General features: G+C 34.6%; 2 protein-coding genes and 1 pseudogene across 3 annotated transcripts; 1 reads left to right on the forward strand and 2 right to left on the reverse strand.

Moving 5' to 3' along the window:
* Positions 1 to 398: 398 nt before the first annotated feature.
* On the reverse strand, positions 399 to 4,292 carry LOC143608978 (protein LONG AFTER FAR-RED 3-like; annotated as a pseudogene).
* Positions 4,293 to 5,456: 1,164 nt separating this feature from the next.
* LOC143608977 (protein LONG AFTER FAR-RED 3-like) lies at positions 5,457 to 10,179 on the reverse strand. 2 transcript variants are annotated; one of them, XM_077083859.1, is made up of 15 exons: positions 10,082 to 10,179; positions 9,858 to 9,988; positions 8,374 to 8,475; positions 8,221 to 8,293; positions 8,040 to 8,146; positions 7,841 to 7,964; positions 7,568 to 7,762; positions 7,399 to 7,484; positions 7,180 to 7,287; positions 6,489 to 6,584; positions 6,318 to 6,416; positions 6,174 to 6,248; positions 5,951 to 6,082; positions 5,765 to 5,880; positions 5,457 to 5,701 (listed from the first exon to the last, which is right to left on the reverse strand). In XM_077083859.1, exons 1-15 carry the CDS (start codon positions 10,173 to 10,175, stop codon positions 5,530 to 5,532), a joined length of 1,710 nt encoding a protein of 569 aa, XP_076939974.1. In that variant the 5' UTR covers positions 10,176 to 10,179; the 3' UTR covers positions 5,457 to 5,529. The 2 variants fall into 2 exon arrangements, with proteins under 2 accessions (XP_076939974.1, XP_076939973.1); XM_077083858.1 differs by lacking the exon at positions 10,082 to 10,179 and having other exon boundaries at positions 9,858 to 9,940.
* Positions 10,180 to 16,771: 6,592 nt separating this feature from the next.
* LOC143608985 (uncharacterized) lies at positions 16,772 to 19,111 on the forward strand. Its single transcript, XM_077083868.1, has 4 exons — positions 16,772 to 16,823; positions 16,933 to 17,028; positions 18,394 to 18,455; positions 18,751 to 19,111. The coding sequence occupies exons 1-4, from the start codon at positions 16,772 to 16,774 to the stop codon at positions 19,003 to 19,005; spliced, it is 465 nt and encodes a 154-aa protein (XP_076939983.1). The 3' UTR covers positions 19,006 to 19,111.

Here is a 19,111-nt window from a genome sequence, read left to right on the forward strand (position 1 = left end):
AATCGCCTTTTCTAGTACGATTAAAGCAAAAGGGCCTAGTGTTCATACAGTTCTTGTGATTAAACATATTCTTGTATCCATAAGCAAACATATCATGAACATTGACGAAGCTTAGTGAGGGCCCGGCCCCCTGTTTTTTTGCGCAATAGTGTAAATTTACCCGTTTTCCCCGGGAAATTTGTATATGTAGTGTAAATTTACCTGTTTTCGACCAAAAATTAGAGCCCCCCCCCCCAAAAAAAAAAAAAAAAACTTGCCCAAGCTTCACCACTGATCATGAAACCACATCAACACAAAAATCATATCATACAATAAATTAAATCATCACTAATCAATGACATCAAACTACCTACTTAATCAACACAAGTATCTTTTGTTTTCATCTGTGACTCAAAGTCTCAAGGATAAGCCTGCACGCCACTGACATGTTGCTGCAACTGAAGTGGTTTCGTGCGCCAACTGGTCCCACACACAAGTGTTCAATATGACAAAATCTGCTATCTTGCCAACAGACAACGACCCTATATCCTCGTCAAGAAAACATGCACGTGCTGCAGAAATCGTGTGCCTGTGAAAGTGGTTAACATGTTTATAAACTGTATGTGTATGTGCATAAAACAATATGTAATATGTTTACTTACGCGTTTAATGCATCAGTTAACTTCATACACTCCGCTGAATTCCAAGGCTTATCCCAACCAGGCGGTATCCTCGCTATTGCAGTCTTTATACTATTTAAAGGATTAATGTCCGCAACCTGAAATTAAAAGTTTTACCATCGATACATAGTAAACAACTAAACATAACGGTTTACAAAAATGGTTAACTAAAAGTGTTCTCACAGGCCAATCAGAACCAAATGCCACAAGTGCATTGCCAGCATGGAGTGACTGAAATAAATAAGATCCTTTCTGCGTCCTCTCTAGCCCGATTTTTTTAAGCGCTGAGTCAGCATCGTCCAACAAATGATCCGGCTGTCAATAGTTTTTTTTCAACCATTGCTTATGAATATATATTTGCAAATTTAAAAGTCATAAAAGTCATAAATTAAGTATTTTAATAGTTTAATTACCTGCACAGAAGCAACAATTCCTTGTTCACCAAACTTGGATATACTTTCAAGTGTCAAATGTTGAGCGTGTTCAATCTGCAAAACCGGACATATTATTAATTTATAAAAAAGTTTAAATAATATTTTTAAAATAAAATATACCCGGAATCTCCGATCTTTCTTCCCGTTGGTTGTAACAACTGATTTGTACATATCCAAAACCAAGTCATTGGCCTTGTCTCCAATAGCATGAATTGCAACCTGATGCAAGTTTGCATACTGACATATATTCAACGAAGCACGCATTTAACGATAGTTTAAAAAAAAATACCTGGAGGCCAGATTTGTCGGATTGCACGGTTAAATAATATAAGCTTTCTATATCTGTAACTTGGAGTCCAAGATTCGTTGACTCGTCAGCATATGGCTACAAGAAACATGAATTAAAATGTAAGTAAAAAATAATCTTGACTTATAAGTTATTATTATTATTATTGTTATTATTATTATTATTCACACCTTATGGAAAAGCGCACTGTTCGACCCCAATGATCCGTCAGAAAAAGCTTTAACACCGCCTAAATATATCCACTGGCTCACCCTACGACCCGTTGTTTGAACCATATCCTAACATAAAACAAGAAAATCAAATTCAATGTTAATTAATAACTTAATATGCAACTCATTAAACGGTTTAGCAAATGTAAAAACAGTTGTGAAGTCAAAACTATGGATAACCAGTAGAGTCATACAGCGAGACGTGACCATGTCGACATTGGAAAGAAAAGGCAAACTCTAACCATCATTCTTCCAGATAAATCGGCCCATTTGTAAACATCTGCAAGTTTATCAGAGAAAGTGTAACTTGGTCAACCATAGTTCAAAAATGAATATTAATATGATAACGTGAACGAACTAAAAAACCTGTAAAATCTTCCCATGAATGCTCTTCGGGCGCGCCAGGAAAATATCTTCCAACGTCAACAACTGTAGTCACACCCCTCATTAAAGCATGTCTGCTAGCTCGGTCCAATGCTTGTCTGCGTTCTTCTACAGAAACTTCTGGAATACACGAAAGAATAAGCTTCATTGCAGCATCAATCATCAGTCCTGTAGGTTCTGCATATAAATAAACGAATCAGCGAGTCAGCAAGCTAATCTGGTATCTACTATCGACTAATCGTTTAACTTAAATTACCTCCATGTTCATTTCTGCTAATGGTTCCACCAACTGGATCTTGCGTATTACTCGTAACACCAGCTAACTTTAGAGCCAAAGAGTTAGCCAAACCCATGTGACCATCCATCCGAGTAAGCCATACCTGCATATCAAAGAATTTGATCATAACGAGTTTATATTAACTGTTATAGTATGTCAGTATGTAATGTTACTTACAGGATGATGAGGTGTAATATCGTCAATCCACGAAGCGGATGGCGATTCTCCTCCCCAAAGATCATTATTCCATCCACCGCCCAATAACCAACCACCTTCTTTCATGTCTGCAATATGTATATCATGTTACAATTTTTTAACATAACAAAAAAAAATAATAAAAAAAAAATAGCATGACTGGATCATGACTTACTTTTAACTGCTTCTTTAACCTTTTTAACAAACTCGTCCTTCGTGTTCACGCCTCGTACTTCGACTCCCGCCATCTGTTTTCATTTCTCAGTCAGTTAGCTAATCAGTTAAGTTAGTTAAATATTATAGGAGGAAGCTGAAATGAATTAGTGCAGAACCTGGAGTCCTCCAAAAAGGAAGTGGACATGAGAATCAATGAATCCGGGAACGACAATCTTCCCCTCGAGATTTAACTCCTTCGTTCCATATCCAGATACTTCCTGCATTGAACAACACAGAACGAACTCAGATATAAGTATGGCTGTAACCTGTAAACGAATACGAAACAACCTGTTCGTGTTCGCCCATTAAGAAAATGAACTTGTTTGTGAACTGTTAACATTCATATATTAACAAATGAACCAAATTTGTGTTGGTGTGTTTTTTTAACATTTATATTTATATATTAATTGACATAAATCAATCACATAGTGCTAATTATATATGTATTTGTTTTATAGTTAATAATAATAATAATAATAATGTTGCTTAAATCTATATGATAAGATTAGAAAAGTCATTAAAAACCTTCCGTGAACAAATATAAACGAACACATTGTCGTCGAACGTTCATGGACACAATTGAACGAACATGGCTTATGTTCGTGTTTGTTCATTTAGTTAATCGAACGAAATTCCTTGTTCAACAGACATAAGTGAAATCTTGAAAGAATTAAAGTTGATTAATATTCATCACACATTTTAATGTTGATTAAATTACTACTAATTAATTAGGTCACTAACCTGCTTATAAACCCTAACAAACAAACAAACAATTTAATCATTCAAACATAAGTGCATGAATATATATAAATATAACATAATATAATAATACCTGAACATATGAATAGTTTCCAATGCGGAGTATTCGTCCGTCACGAATAGCCATAGAATCAGCAAACATAACATGACTAGTGTATATGGTCCCATTTGTCACCAACACGTCAGCAACAATACCCGAAGATGATGAAAACCACCAGCTGGTTGATACATCTGCAAGAAAATAAATTTTTTTTTATTTTATAATGCTTAAATAATTATAAAATAGATGTGTTAAAAATTGGGTTCCAATACGTAGAAACATAGATATTACATCAATATAGCAGGTATGCGGGCAACAAGTTGCGCCGCCACCCCTTTCTGAATTGCAAACCCTAACCTGCTAAAGACATACCCCTGCTCCTTTGGAGTCGACACATTGCTATGCACAACCTGTTGGACCCTGGTTAGAAAACGGATAGCTTCCGGTGCCAAGGAGCCAAATGTATCAAAAGCCAGAGGGACAAAAACATGTTGGTTCTCTTCGCAGGCTTTAGCATGTTTCTCCACCTTATTCGTTTGTGTTTTCCCCCGGCCCAACCAAAGACGAGCAAATCTGCCGGTCGTAGAGTGGATCTCCCTTCCTTGGGGTGAAAATGTGAAAATGAAATGAATGTTGGTTTGTTAAGTGTTATGTAACTAACAATGGATGATAATAATATGGAAGTTGTGTGAGATTATGAATGAAAGAAGAAGAATAAGGAGTGAAGCTGCTGATAAACTAGTGGTAGTAGTATTCTTCATATTCATATTCATGTTCATGTTGATGGCTTTGGCTTTGGAGTCTCCGATGGCTGAATATGATTAGGATTCCTAACAAGATTCCAAGACAAGACAGGTTGGATCTTGGTACGTAACGTACTTAGTTTGTTGTTTTGTATATATTAAAAGAATCTTCAAGATTTTGTGTTTTCATTTATTTTATTTTTTATGGAGAGGAACCAAATGGAATGAAATAAAATTTTCTATGTTTATCTTCTCCTTTCTTCTTTTCTTTCTAATGGCATTTTTTTCCTGTCATTTTACTCTTTATTTTCTCTCCTTTTCTTTTCGTTAATGAAATTCGAGAACATTTTTTTTAATTTTTTCTTTACTTTCCCAAGTTTTGCCTAAGGGAGGAACCGAAAGATTGAGATGGTTGTGTTTCCAAATTTTATTTATGAAGAGAGAGAGAAAGATTGAAGAATATGTGTGTTCCTGAGTTTCATTAAAAGGAAAAGAAAAGGAAGAGAAACATGTATAAAGTAAAATGGAGGTGATTGGTTTCTTTTCAATTTAAAAGGAATTGGAAGGAAAGAAAGTGTGGGAAGAAAGGAAAGAATGGGAAGGAAAACCTTTATTTCCTTTCTCTCGTCAACGAGACTCGCACTGTGTTCCCGAGTTTCACTTAACTGAGGAAAGGGAAGGAAAAGAAGAGATGGTAAAAATATGTTGTGTTCCTGAGTTTCATTTAAGAAAGAAAAATTTAAAAGAGGTGTTCTCGAGTTTCATTAAAAAAGGAAAATTCATGCTTTGATATATGTCTGTTTAACCAAGTTGTTTCAGTTATGCGATGGTTTTGTTCGGTTTACAAAATTCAAAAACTATGACTAACGATTCGACTCACGGATTTGCATAACCACCATTAAAATTGGACCATGAATGTTGATACTGATAACTCATAATATAGTTTGTTCTTATATGCTTAACTGGAACTCATATATACAAAACTTTTGAGTTTAAAGAATGTAAAATTTTATTTTCTTTTGAGTCTTGACAGCTTGTAAATTATTTCTACTAGAAGCCACCACCGCCAGTACCACCACCTACCATTGCCCCCATCACCACCGCCAGCCACCCTCTATAACTTATTATCTTTAAACACATTTTTGTATCCATAAGCATAACAGAACAATTAACATGATACAACATCAACACAAAAAATACATCATACAGTAAATAAAAATCTCACTAACCTACTTAATGAACATTTTACCTAGTGATCCTTTTGCATTGGTGTACTTCAACTGTAATTTTTCTCGGCTCATAAGTTTCAAGGATAAGCCTGCACACCTCCAACATATGTCGCTGCAACTGAAGTAGTTTCGTGCGCCAACTGGTCCCACACACAAGTGTTCAATATCACAAAATCGGCCATCTTGCCAGCCGACAAGGAGCCTATATCCTCGTCAAGAAAACATGCACGTGCTGCAGAAATCGTGTGCCTGTGAAAGTGGTTAACATGTTTACAAACTGTATGTGCATAATACAATAATATGTTTACTTACGCGTTTAATGCATCAGTTAGTTTCATGCACTCTGCTGAATTCCAAGGCTTATCCCAACCAGGAGGTATCCTCGTAATTGCAGTCTTAATACCATTTAACGGATTAATATCTACTACCTGAAATTTTACCATCGGTAAAAAGTATATATAACGATTTACAAAAGTAATTAATGAATAGTGTTCTCACAGGCCAATCAGAACCTAATGCCACAAGTGCGTTGTGAGCAACGAGTGATTGATATAAATAAGATCCTTTCTGCGTCCTTTCGAGCCCAATCTTTTTAACTGCCGTGTCAGCATCGCCTAACATTTGATCTGGCTGTCAACAAATTTTTAACTATTTATGATGAACATATATGCGTAAATTTATAAAGTAATAAAAAGTTATAAAAATTAAGCACTTTAATTACCTGCACCGAAGCAACGATTCCTTGTTCACCAAACTTGGATACACTTTCAAGTGTCAAATGTTGAGCGTGTTCAATCTGCAAAAACGGGCATATTATTAATTTATAAAAAACGTCTACATAATATTTTTTTTAAATAAAATATACCCGAAATCTCCTATCCCTCTTCACGTTTGTTGAAGCGACTGATTTGTACATATCCAAAACCAAATCGTTGGCCTTGTCTCCAATAGCATGAATTGCAACCTGATACAAGTTTTATTGTCAAGTAATGTTGTTACATACTTAGATGTATACAATGAAGCACACATTTAATACCTGGAGGCCAGATTTATCGGATTGCATGGTCATATTATATAAGCTTTCTACATCTGTAACGTGGAGTCCAAGATTCCACGGCTCGTCAGTGTATGGCTACAAGAAACATGAATTAGTTCTATTTCAACAATAAGTTTTGACTTAAAATTAGGGGTGGCAAATGTGACCCATTGGGTTGAATGAGCTATATTAAAATGTATATAATGGGTCAAACTAAATAAAGAAAATGATTGAAATGGGTTAAACCGGGTTGACATTTCTTGAAGTTTTTTTTTGTGGAAGAAGAAAACGGAAGAAAGTTTTTAGTACTTTTACTTTTTTAGTTTTTGATTTATATTTTGAGTTATGATTTTTTAATTAATTTTTTTGAATTTTTTAATGAGGGTTTTTGAATTGGGTCAAAATGGGTTGAGATTTCAAAAACCCCTCATTAAAAAATCCAAAAAAATTAATTAAAAAATCATAACTCGAAATATAAATCAAAAACTAAAAAAGTAAAAGTACTAAAAAGTTTCCTCCGTTTTCTCGTTCTAATAAAAAAAAAACTTCAAGAAATGTCAACCCGTTTTGACCTGTTTCAATCATTTTCTTTTTTTAGTTTGACCCATTATATACATTTTAATACAACCCATGGGTCACATTTGCCACCCCTACTTAAAATTAAAATTATTATTATTGTTATTTTTCACACCTCGTGGAAAAGCGCACTGTTGGACCCCAACGACCCGTCAGCGAAAGCTTTAACACCGCCTATAGATATCCACTGGCTCACCCTACGACCCGTTGTTTGAACCATATCCTAACATAAATACAAGAAAATCAAATTCAATGCTAATATCTGAATATGTACTCATTAGCAAACGTAAACAAAGTTTTGAAGTCAAATTATGGATAACCAGTAGCGTCGTACAGCGAGACGTGACCATGTTGGCATTGGAAAAAAAAGGCAAACCCTGATCTTCATTCTTCCAGATAAATCGGCCCATTTGTAAACATCTGCAAGTTATCAGAGTAAGTCAAACCGTGGTCAACCATGGATATAAAATAATAATAATAATAATGTAAACAAACCAAAAAACCTGTGAAATCTTCCCATGAATGTTCTACCGTTGCACCAGGAAAATATCTTCCAAAATCAACAACCGTAGTCACACCTCTCGTTAACACATACCTGCTAGCTCGGTCCAATGCTTGTCTCCGTTCTTCTACAGAAACTTCTGGGATACACGAAAGAATAACCTTCATTGCAGCATCAATCATAAGTCCTGTTGGCTCTGCATATACAGATTCCAAATACACGAGTCAGCAAGCTGACCTGGCATATACGCCACAAGTTTAAAGTTTCAAATTACCTCCGTGTTCATTTCTGCTAATAGTTCCACCAACTGGATCTTGCGTATTACTCGTAACACCGGCTATTTTTAGAGCCAAAGAGTTAGCCAAACCCATGTGACCATCCATCCTTGAAAGCCAAACCTGCAAATAAAAGAATTCATGATTATAACAGTTTATATCAACCGTTACAGTATGTCAGTATGTAAAGTTACTTACAGGATGATGAGGTGTAATATCATCAATCCACGAAGCGGATGGCAATTCTCCTCCCCAAAGATCATTATTCCATCCGCCACCCAATAACCAACTACCTTCTTTCATGTCTACAAAATGTATATCATGTTACAATTTCATAACATAACAAAAAAAAGTAAAATAGTGTGATTGGAGGACTTACTTTTAACTGCTTCTTTAACCTTTCTGATGAACTCAACCTTCGTGTTCACGCCTCGCACTTCCACTCGCGCCATCTGATTTCAGTTTTTAGTCGGTTAGCTTATTGGTTAAGTTAGTTAAAATATTATAGGAGGAAGTTGAATTAGTGCAAAACCTGGAGTCCTCCAAAAAGCAAGTGGACATGAGAATCAATGAATCCGGGAACGACAATCTTCCCCTCGATATTTAACTCCTTTGTTCCATATCCAGATACTTCCTATATTAAAGACCACAATATAAACAGTGTTGTAAAGATCGCTAGGCGCTAGTCCGACGGTGGGGTACCAAATAGCGATTAACCGGATAGGAATTTTATATGCAATTTTTCGAACTTTTATATACATATACACCATTTCTATTTAATTTTTTAAACTTACACACACACACACACACACATTGACAGGGCCGTCCCCGAGAAACGTTAAAATTTTTTGGGCCTTAAGTAAAAAGGTTTTTTATTGGATTTAAACAATTAAATTTTTAAATGGGCTTATTAAAATTTTTTTGTAGGCGAATTTATTAATAACTTTTGTCGTCTATGGGACTTGAACCCAAGACCTCCCAAACAGTCAAACCTTCCCAACTCAAGGTGTTTAAAGGTTTTGCCTTTGCCAATGGACCACCTACCGGGGTGACCTGGCCGGGAGCGGTCGTCCTCCCTGCCCCACTCAAAGCCGGCACTGCACATTGAACCCTTGTTTGATCATATCTATCGGTTTTTAACAAACCTCTAACATTTCGAACCTTCATTTGATCATCTTCTGTTGCTTAAAAACTTGAACGAGGTGGGTCAATGTCGATGCTTAAAACTCGGGTTAAAACCGAAGGACCAATCTGGACCGATTAGTACCGATTTTAACCGCGTACCTATTTTTGCTTCTGATTACATGAAATCGTATTGGTAGCAGTGGCGAAGTATAGTGAGGGCCCGGAGCTCCCCCCCCCCTGTTTTTTCGCGTAATAGTGTAAATTTACCCGTTTTTCATCCGAAATTTGTTATACGTAGTGTAAATTAAGCCGTTTTCGACCGAAAAGTTAAGCCCGGACCCCGTTTTCGTGCGCGGTAGTGTGAATTTACCCGTTTTTCATCCGAAATTTGTTATACGTAGTATAAATTAAGCTGTTTTCGACCGAAAAGTTAAGCCCGGACCCCCTTTTTTTTGCGCGGTAATGTAAATTTACCCGTTTTTCACCCGACATTTGTTATACGTAGTGTAAATTAAGCCGTTTTCGGTTGAAAATTTGAGCCCGGCCCCCTCGTTTATAACTTTTTTAAATACATTTTGAGTCCGCCCCGCCGGTGTTTTAGTCCAAGCTTCGCCACTGATCGGTAGAGTAGCGATTAGCGATGAATTAATCGGTGATTAATCGCTAGTCTCCACCCCACTGATTAATTTTGGACTTGTCGGCCAATTAATCAGTCATGGTCAAATCCGGCCAAAATCGTGATTAATCAGACTTTGTCGTCGTTTCTTTGGCAAGATTCCGGCCAAAATGTATATGTGTATATATAAAACTGAAAATTACATCTAAAATGTATATGTGTATATATATAAAACTGAAAATTATACATTAAAGTGTGTACATAGAACAGAATACCTGAACATAGGAATAGTTTCCTATGCGAAGGATTCTACCGTCACGAATAGCCATGGAATCAGCAAACAGAAGAAGAGATGAATCACTCGTATATATGGTCCCATTCGTTACCAATACGTCAGCAACGATTCCTGAAGTAAAATTAATTATATATTGTTGATATTATTATAATGAATCGAAAATATGAAACTGAAATGATAGTTAAGTAAAGTAAAGTAAGTAACTATGTTGGGTGTTGTGGATGCATAGTGAGATTATAAGTGAAAGAAGAACAACAACAATTGAAGCAGCTGATAAACTAGCAGTAACAGTGTTCATGGCTGCCGTAAGAATCTTATCGCCCTTGATGTTCCAAAGATTTCAACACACTATGATTTCTTTATGTAACTTTTTTATTCTTATTTTATTTTAGTTGTCACATATCATTATGTTTTTTTTATTATTCTTTTCAACAGGCTGTACACTACTCGAGCCAAACTGAACCGAACGTAGGTTTGCTCAGACTTGGTTTAGTTTGAAAGTGAGCCGAACCAAGCGGATTGAATTTAAAGAAACGAGCGATATTTTGATGCTTGAACTTGGTTTGGTTTGAAACCGAGCGGCTTGATTCTAGGGGTGTTCAAGAAATCCGAAACCGAAACCCAAATAAACCGATCCGAATTCTTATTCGGATATTCGGATCGGATCAATCCGAATATCCGAATAAGTAATTCGGATTCGGATATGGATTTTAAAAATTCGGATTGTTCGGATTATTTGGATATCCGATTAATCCGAATAAAAAACATGTTTTTATTGCTATTTTCCAGTTTGGTATATATTTTAGACTATTATTTGAAGTTTAAACTTTAAATTTATGTTAAAAGTAATTCGTATTTTCCGGTTTGTATGTTTATTGTGGTTCTAAACTATTAAATGTTAGGAACAAAAAAATAGAAAAAATTTTTAGCTTTATTTCGGATTATTCGGATAATTTCGGATTATTCGGATATTATCCGAATCCGATCCGAATTGAATTCAGATAGATTCGGATCAGATAGGAATATTCCTAATTCGGATCGGATTTCGGATAGGGTCTAAAAATTTTCAAATCCGAATAACCCGAATAATCCGTTATCCGATCCGATGAACGCCCCTACTTGATTCGGCATGGTTCTGCTTGATTTATACAAAGTTTTCAATTTTAGGTTTATAAAAAACTTTAAAATATCATTAATTCAAGACTTTTAACTCTAAAATGTCTAAACTTCCAACTTTAAAATGTCTAAAACTCAAAGTTAACGACAAAACATATATAAAACGAGCGGCTATGGTTTGAATTTAAACTTTGAAGTTAACACAAAAGAAGGAAATTTCAAAAACTTAAAAAAATAATATAATTTTATATATATATACATAAAATTTATATATAAAACTAATAAATAAAAGTAATTCAAGCAAAACGAACCGAACCAAACCGAGCAAGGCATTGCTCGTGCTTGGCTTGGTTTTAAATCAAATTAAGCTGAACAACTCACTTTCAAACCGAGCCAAAATCAAACGAGCATTTTTAAGCAATTTTCAAACAAACGGCAAGCAGTTTGGGTAGCCCTAGCTATCACATATCATATCTACGACTCTACACTACTAAAATGGTTAAAAGTTTAAAGGTAATTATATTATGACTTCGGCATAATATTTCTTTTTTAATTGTGAATTGTTTTCTTAATCTTTATTGATTGTGGAACTTGAATATAAGATTTTTATCCACTAAAAATTATATTGAATATAAAAGAAAAAATAAGCAATACCAATCTTCCTATTATATGTTTTTAGTTCCTATTCTCTAGGATCTGTTGTTTTTTTATTCCCACCATTTGATCAATAATATATAATTATATATACCTTGTTAATCTACGTTAGATTATCTAATATCTACCCTATCGATAATCAATGATGATGTCAGAAGAAGATGAGCCTTTGGTTGTTGAGTATAAAGGTGTTAGCATGTCGATGGGTATGTATGAAGCTACCTTATTAGCACCAAGTTATAATAATAATAACAATAATAATATCATAAGGCTCGGGAGTTTTAAGACACCTGAGGAGGCTGCTTTTGTTCACGATGTAGCGGCTTACAGGATTTACAAGGCGGATTATGACGCCTTTAATTTTCCGGGTAGGATCCGAGACATCATGCTTCTGACCCGGAAAAAGACGAGGTAGAACCGTAGAACAAATAGGCTTTTAAATAATATTTACTTTCCGGTATGTTCATTATTTTGCTCGTTTCAATCATGCACAACTAGGGCTGGTATATCGTGTATACCCGTACACGATAAGACACGAACACGAAATGTGTATACCTGTATACGACACGAAAACTCACGATAATAGCTATTTAGAAACACATGTTTAGTGAAACAAACGCCGAAGAGGGAATATTCATGAGTGGTGAATAATGACGGTTGAGAAACAGAGAGTGAGAATGTTTTTGAAATTTAGGGTTTAAGATAAGTTATAATTATATATATATTTAATTATAAAAATCTAACCAGGTACTTAACAGGTAAACATGTATTTTACCTGTTTAGACACACATGTACTTAACATGTAAACATGTATTTTACCTGTTTAGACACGAAAATCAACATGTAAATTCGCGTTTGCCTATTTAGTACACGAAACATGTTAAGGCCTTAGCTGTTACATGTTAAAGTCGTGTAGGTACGTGTCGTGTATTCGTGTCTCGTGTATAAATTGCTAGCCCTATGCACAACACTTGTTTGATCAGCTTAATTTGTTTAATGAGCGAGCTTAAACTCCTATATAAAATTTCAGCTTATTACTCAAAAATACAATTATATGCTATAAATTGTATTGAATGTCTTTTATCATAGCCTTCATTGCTACAATGACCCTATATAACCAACCACACTGTTGCATCAGCTTCAAACAGGAACAAAGCCGTGAGGTGGTACACAATGTTGAGTATAAAGGTGTCACTGCTTTGCATAATATGTATGTAGCTACATTTTTGGCATTGAAAGATACTGTATATCTGGGGAGATATGAGACACCGGAGCTTGCTGCTATGGTTCACGATGTAGCGGCTTACAGGAAAGTTGGGGCTGATTATAATGCGTTTAATTTCCCGTATGATATCCGCCGCATCATGAAGTTGACGCGGAAAAAGAAGTAAGAACAAATAGGCTTTTAAATGATAAATTTATTGTTAAGATCTGTTTGCTAGTTATGGCTAATAATAATATTTGATGAATATATGGTAAGATCTATTAGTTTAGTTTAACTGTTTATTTCAAAAGAAAGTAATTTTGAATCCTATAATCGTTGCATTCTCGTACTTAATGCAATTTAGAAGGATAAAGCCTAATGAAGGAATAACGGGTGTGCAACTGTGCATGGGTCAAATTTGGCCCAAAACCATAACCGAGATGTCGGTTAATGGATAACCACAAATAACCAATCGGTTATGGCAGGTTCGGTTAATTGATTTTGAAAGTTATAGTGGGTCGATTAATCGGGAACTTAGACCCAACTAAAAATAGCTCAAAATAGGATGATTGAGCCTACAAGTTTGGGCTTAAAATTTTTACAATGCAAAATTTTTTGATATTAATCATTTATTTATAGTATTATATTACATAACATTAAAATACACACACACATGTGTGTGTGTAATCGGTTTGGTTTAGCGGGTATGGAAACCTTGTTAACCATAACCGACCCATTGGTTTTTTATAAATCATTAAACTGACCTACGAGTTTATGGTATGGTTCAGTTTCATTGGTTAATTTGATCATGGGTCGGTTAATTTAGTTTTATGCACACCCCTGCCATATATCATGTCAGTAACGTTTTGATCATCTTCTATTTGTTTATTGGTTTTCTTAATTTGATGAGCCTAAACTCCTATATTAAATTTCAGCTTATTACTCAAAAATACAATTATATACCTTTTAACTTGTATTGAATATCCTTTTGAAAATACAAATGGATCATGTGTGTGTTTTATAAATTGCATTTTATATGGATCATGTGTGTGTTTTATAACCACACTGTTGCATACTTGCATTAGTTTGAAGCAGGAACAGGAACAGGAACAGGAACAGGAACCGGAACCTATGGTGGAAGACCACGTTGAGTTTAAAGATGTCAGCATGTCGGGGGATATGTATGCAGCTGCGTTATTGGAAGCAAGAGATGGTATCTTAAGTGAGTTATAAGTCACCGTAGACTACTACTGCTATGCTTCACGGTATAGTTTGAAATTTGGAAAAAACTTAACGTCATTAAGTTTTTTTTTTACGGAGGACCAATGAAAACAAATAGTCTTAAGTGGAGATCTTTGTTTATTCACTGTTTTTGGTACGGTTCGAAAAATTTATTTCGGATTTGAATTATGTGTTTGCCTCTTATATATCATCAATTTATGATTTATGTTGTTGATACAAGTCAACATGATCCTGTAAATAAGTCAACATGGTACTTTAACCAGGTTTTAATAAAAATATTGTGATTTTCATGGACCATAAAGGCCAATAAGTCAACATGATACTTTATCCACACTTTTATACAAATATTCAGATTTTAGTGAACCAAATACTTTAACCACACGTTTGGGCCTCTCAAGGTCTGGCCCATGAGATTCAATTATATGACACAAGACTCTGGATTTTCGGCTATCACGTATATAATAATTTTCTAGTTTTTTTTTCTTTTTTTTTTTGGTTCGATATATTTTCTAGGGTTTCATCCAATCTGATTTAAGAATGTTCATAAGATTCATCATTTTCAGATTTGTAGGTGGTGCATTATGGTGTTTATCGCAATAACATTTGAACAAATTTAGTTTCTTGACAATGTCTATATATATTCATCTTCACCGTATTTATATTTATATTCATACATGTATTCTAAGAGCATGTTTGAGATTGAGTTTGAAAAATGTTTATCGGCATAATGGCTTTTACAAATACGTCAGCAACGATTCCTGAAGTATAATTAATTATATATTGTTGATATATAATTATAATGAATCGAAAATGAGAAATTAAAGTGATAGATTAAGTAACTATGTTGGGTGTTGTGGATGTATAGTGAGATTAGGAGTGATAGAAGAACAACAACAATTGAAGCAGCTAATAAACTAGTAATAGTGCTCATGAATGTCGTACGAATCGTATCGCCCTTGATGTTTCAAAGATTCCAACAAACACACTTTCTATGATTTCTTTATGTAAACTTTTATTGTTATTTGAGTTTAGTTGTCACATATCATTATGTTTTTTATTAGGCATGGGATCCTTCCATACCACCTATGATCCCCACACATCATTTTTCTTTCTTATACGGCTCGTATAGAGCTATACGGTCATATAACACCTGAATTGTGTTAGACGGTTATGGTTTGATAACGAATAACAGCTACAATATAACAAATGGAAGCTTCAACTCTTCAAACACAATTTCCAGATCTTCAACTTTCAGATCAAGACTTGAATCCAAACAACAAGTACCAATGGATTAATCGTCTGTATCACTACCAATTTTAACAAATTATAGCTTAATCAACTCGTAAAATCCCCTGCGAACAAACCCTAACACATCGAAAACTTCAAATCTGAACCAAACTTGTCCGAAATTCGTTTAAACCTCAAATAGAAACCTATGTTTTATACATTACCAATTCTTTCTCAATTAATCAACAATAACACAATTAAACCAGCACGAACCTTGTGAATCTGATTACGAACTGGATTATAATCGATTAGATCTCAAATATCCATTACTTAGCAATATTTGAATCAAAATCAGTAGTCACAGTTTCAGAACACAAAGTAGTACAATTACTCAATGAATTCTCACTAATTAATCTTAATTAACAATTAAATCACCTTAACAATCGAACGCTCAGCTCTGATACCACTTGAGAGAGCTTGATTGAACATATACGAATCAATAATCAATTCATATCATTATACATGCAAATCTAGTTCTTGATTTGTTAAAGGTGAGTGAAGCATTCAGGATACATCTATATATAGAAGACGGAGTATATTCGTTATACATGTCATAACGAATGGAACTCATTCATCTTCAATCCCTACATTAACTTAACAGTATAGCGAATGACTCATTCGTTATATCTCATTCGTTAACATTCCATAACGATTGGGCTCATTCGTTAAACATCCTTAAAGAATGGCCATTTAGCGTAACGTATGAGTTCATTCGTTAAACATCCTTAATGAATGAACACATATACATAACGTATGGACTGGTGAAAGACCAAAATGCCCTTTTACATTAATATAAATAAATTACAATAAATACAAAGACCGAGACGACCAAAACAATGCACTAACAAATTTTAATTTGGAACATTTTTTTTTCAAATTTCGGATATCCTATGAATTCTTATAGTGAAATCCACTATCCGAAATGCTCGGATATCTGAAACTCCGAATGTCCATTTTTGAACGCCCTAATTCCGAAATTTTTGTTTATTATTATTACTATACTCTTTAATAAAAGACTACAAGTTTTGTCACTCCTACATTAAATCTTATCATTTTTAACAACTTTATACTAGTAAAATTATAGTTACAATTCTTGAAATTTATGCTTCAAAATTGTTAATTTAATAATTACTTTATATTTTTTTTCAAACATTTGACATTTATAATTATCTTTTACCTTAAAACTGTTTTAAAGACTATTGTACAACGACTGTATTAATAGTGTTTAACGAGTTTATTGTTTCTTGTATCTCGATTATTTATTAAATATTGTATTTTTAAAAACTACTCGTATATTACACGGGTGGTTTTATGCGGGTTTAGTGAGACGAATAAGAATAAAAGGCAGTTGTGCTGCGATTAGTTTTGGGCGAACGAGTGAATGGGAGTGAATGGGAGGCGATCGGAGGTCGAAAAAGAAGAGATCTCCGTCTCCAGAAGGAGGTACCTTGTTATTTAATATTTATCTTCTCTTTCTCATACATACATACATACATGCTTAGGAGGTTATTATTCAGTTCAAATATTAATCTAATTCACTCTCTCTGTCTAGATGAAGAAGAAGAGATGAACAAAAGGCATAAAACTTCTTCTACAGAAACAAATAAGACTCGTAAGAAGCACAAATCATCTACTACTACTACTCAGGGTAACTAAACATATCCGTCCTTTAGCTTTAGGTTTAGGTTTATGTAATTAAACAATTTGTAGCTTTCTCATTATTATTATTATTATTATTATTATTATTCCGCCAACAATTCGTTGCCTTAATCCTAAACCTGTGGTTAGTTAGGACCCACAAACGGGTCACGGGTTAGGGTTTGAATTTGGGAAAGTGTTAATTTGGTTTCGGGTTAGATCCTGTTCTGGTTGGAACAGGTTTTTTTGGCACCGGTTGCGTGTGTTTAAATGCTCGGTATGCGCATTTTGGTACTGGAATGTGCAGGGCCGTCCCCGAGAATGCGTATGCATTTTGGTACTCGGTGTGCGAGAAAATAAATGGGCCCCGGTTTTTGGTTTTAAATTGTGTGATGCGCTCCGATGCTTTTACTAAAAACAAGTTATGGTGCATAGCGCATCACGTCTCGCGACATTAAGCTAAAGCTCAAACAAAATAACTCAAAGAAATTTGTTATTATGACCCAAATACATAAGCGAATGATCACTAGTATATAAAATTAAAAGCCATGCATTATTGAGTTTTGAAAAGATTGATTAAAATATAAATAACTTGATGATTTATGGAAACGACGCCAACTTTCTTATTTTTTGGAAACTGTTGATCTTTGTTCGGCCACCGACACCAGATCAGGGTGTGTTTTGGGTTTACAATTTTTTGGGCCAGGCCTAAAATAAAAGTTTTATGTGGGTTTGTTTATAAACTGTTGGACTGGGCTAAGCTGTTATCTATTATCTGATGGGCCCCTACCAGTTATGGGCCTTGTGCGGCTGCACAGTCTGCAGTTGCACAGGCCCAAACCGGCCCTGGGTATGTGCTTAACTTAGTGTTTTGCACGAGTAACCAGCGTTGGTTATGTGTTTAATGCTGGTTACGCGCCTCCCTGCAGCAGTTACGCCACATATTGACCCATTTGACAAATACTAGTACCAACTCATTCTGATTTGTTTCGTTAGAAAGGGTTGTCTTAGTCAACCAACTCTGACCCATTTCATGAGAAACAACCACCCATTTTTTACTGTTTTTTATGTCCATTACATGAATGCCTTATTTTTTGTGTATATATATATATATATATATATATATGAACTCGATAACTTGGTTTGAAAAAGTGTGTATGAGGCGTGAGGCGATTTGGAAACGCCACAGGGCCTTGAGGCAGCGGCTCATGCACATCTGTGGGCAAACTTAGCTTATGTAGGAGCCTCATATATAAATACATATTACGCTTTGGCTTTTGAGACCTAACGCCCCGTGCTTTTTTGAAAACGAAGATCCATAGTTCAAAATTAATTACTAGCTGATTAGTGTTTCTTAAACGTAATATTAATTCAGAAGGGAAGCCAGAGGAAAAGTACAAGCACAGACATAAACACCATAAGCGTGACTGTCGTGAGGTTAGTCTTGTTCAAACTTTTGATTTCAAGATTCTGTTTATCATCACAAGAACGGGTAATTTCTATATGGATCGGGCAACGGTTGTCTGAAATAATTTTTTTACCCAGTTTTATAAAGACTTTTTTCATAAATAATTGTGTTAGGTATAATTGTTACAAACTTTGAACTACTTTTGATTTCGAATTCGACCCATTTGACATGTTTTTTTTCCTATTCTATTAATATTTAGTTTTATCGATTTGACTTTTTATAAGTAACGGGGAAAATATATCGTTTTGTCTGTTGTTTGTTCAGATATCTAATTTTAAGGAGATTTCGGATGCCGATTATTTCTTAAAGAACAATGAATTTGCTACTTGGCTAAAAGATGAGAGAGGCACTTTCTTCTCTGATCTGTCTTCAGAGTCTGCACGTAAACTCTTTACAAAATTTGTGAAATATTGGAACAACAAAAAGCTTGATTCCAAATACTATGATGGCATTGCGACCGGACCAAGATCATCCCATAATTGGAAAATTAAATCAGATGCAAAAGGAAGAGAAATATAATCAAATGACATCATAGTTTTGAGTCCTGATATTATTATTGATATTCTGGTGATCTTTAATATGTAGAATTCAGGATTATTGTTTCAACTTGAAAAAAAAATTATTT

This window comes from Bidens hawaiensis, unplaced genomic scaffold (genome assembly GCF_021521415.1).
Source record: "Bidens hawaiensis isolate Kalapana, Puna unplaced genomic scaffold, B.hawaiensis_p1.1 tig00419464_1, whole genome shotgun sequence".
Lineage (NCBI taxonomy): Eukaryota > Viridiplantae > Streptophyta > Magnoliopsida > Asterales > Asteraceae > Bidens > Bidens hawaiensis.

Excerpts from the sequence above, each read along its gene's own strand:
- LOC143608977 (XM_077083859.1), bottom strand. The coding sequence starts at position 10,175 with ATGAACACTGTTACTGCTAGTTTATCAGCTGCTTCAATTGTTGTTGTT. Across the intron at positions 8,147-8,220 it reads GGTTAAAGAAGCAGTTAAAA|ACATGAAAGAAGGTAGTTGG; the intron begins GTAAGTCCTCCA and ends TACATTTTGTAG. Across the intron at positions 5,702-5,764 it reads CTAACTGATGCATTAAACGC|GCACACGATTTCTGCAGCAC; the intron begins GTAAGTAAACAT and ends CCACTTTCACAG.
- LOC143608985 (XM_077083868.1), top strand. The coding sequence starts at position 16,772 with ATGGGAGGCGATCGGAGGTCGAAAAAGAAGAGATCTCCGTCTCCAGAA. Across the intron at positions 16,824-16,932 it reads ATCTCCGTCTCCAGAAGGAG|ATGAAGAAGAAGAGATGAAC; the intron begins GTACCTTGTTAT and ends CTCTCTGTCTAG. Across the intron at positions 17,029-18,393 it reads ATCTACTACTACTACTCAGG|AAGGGAAGCCAGAGGAAAAG; the intron begins GTAACTAAACAT and ends ATATTAATTCAG.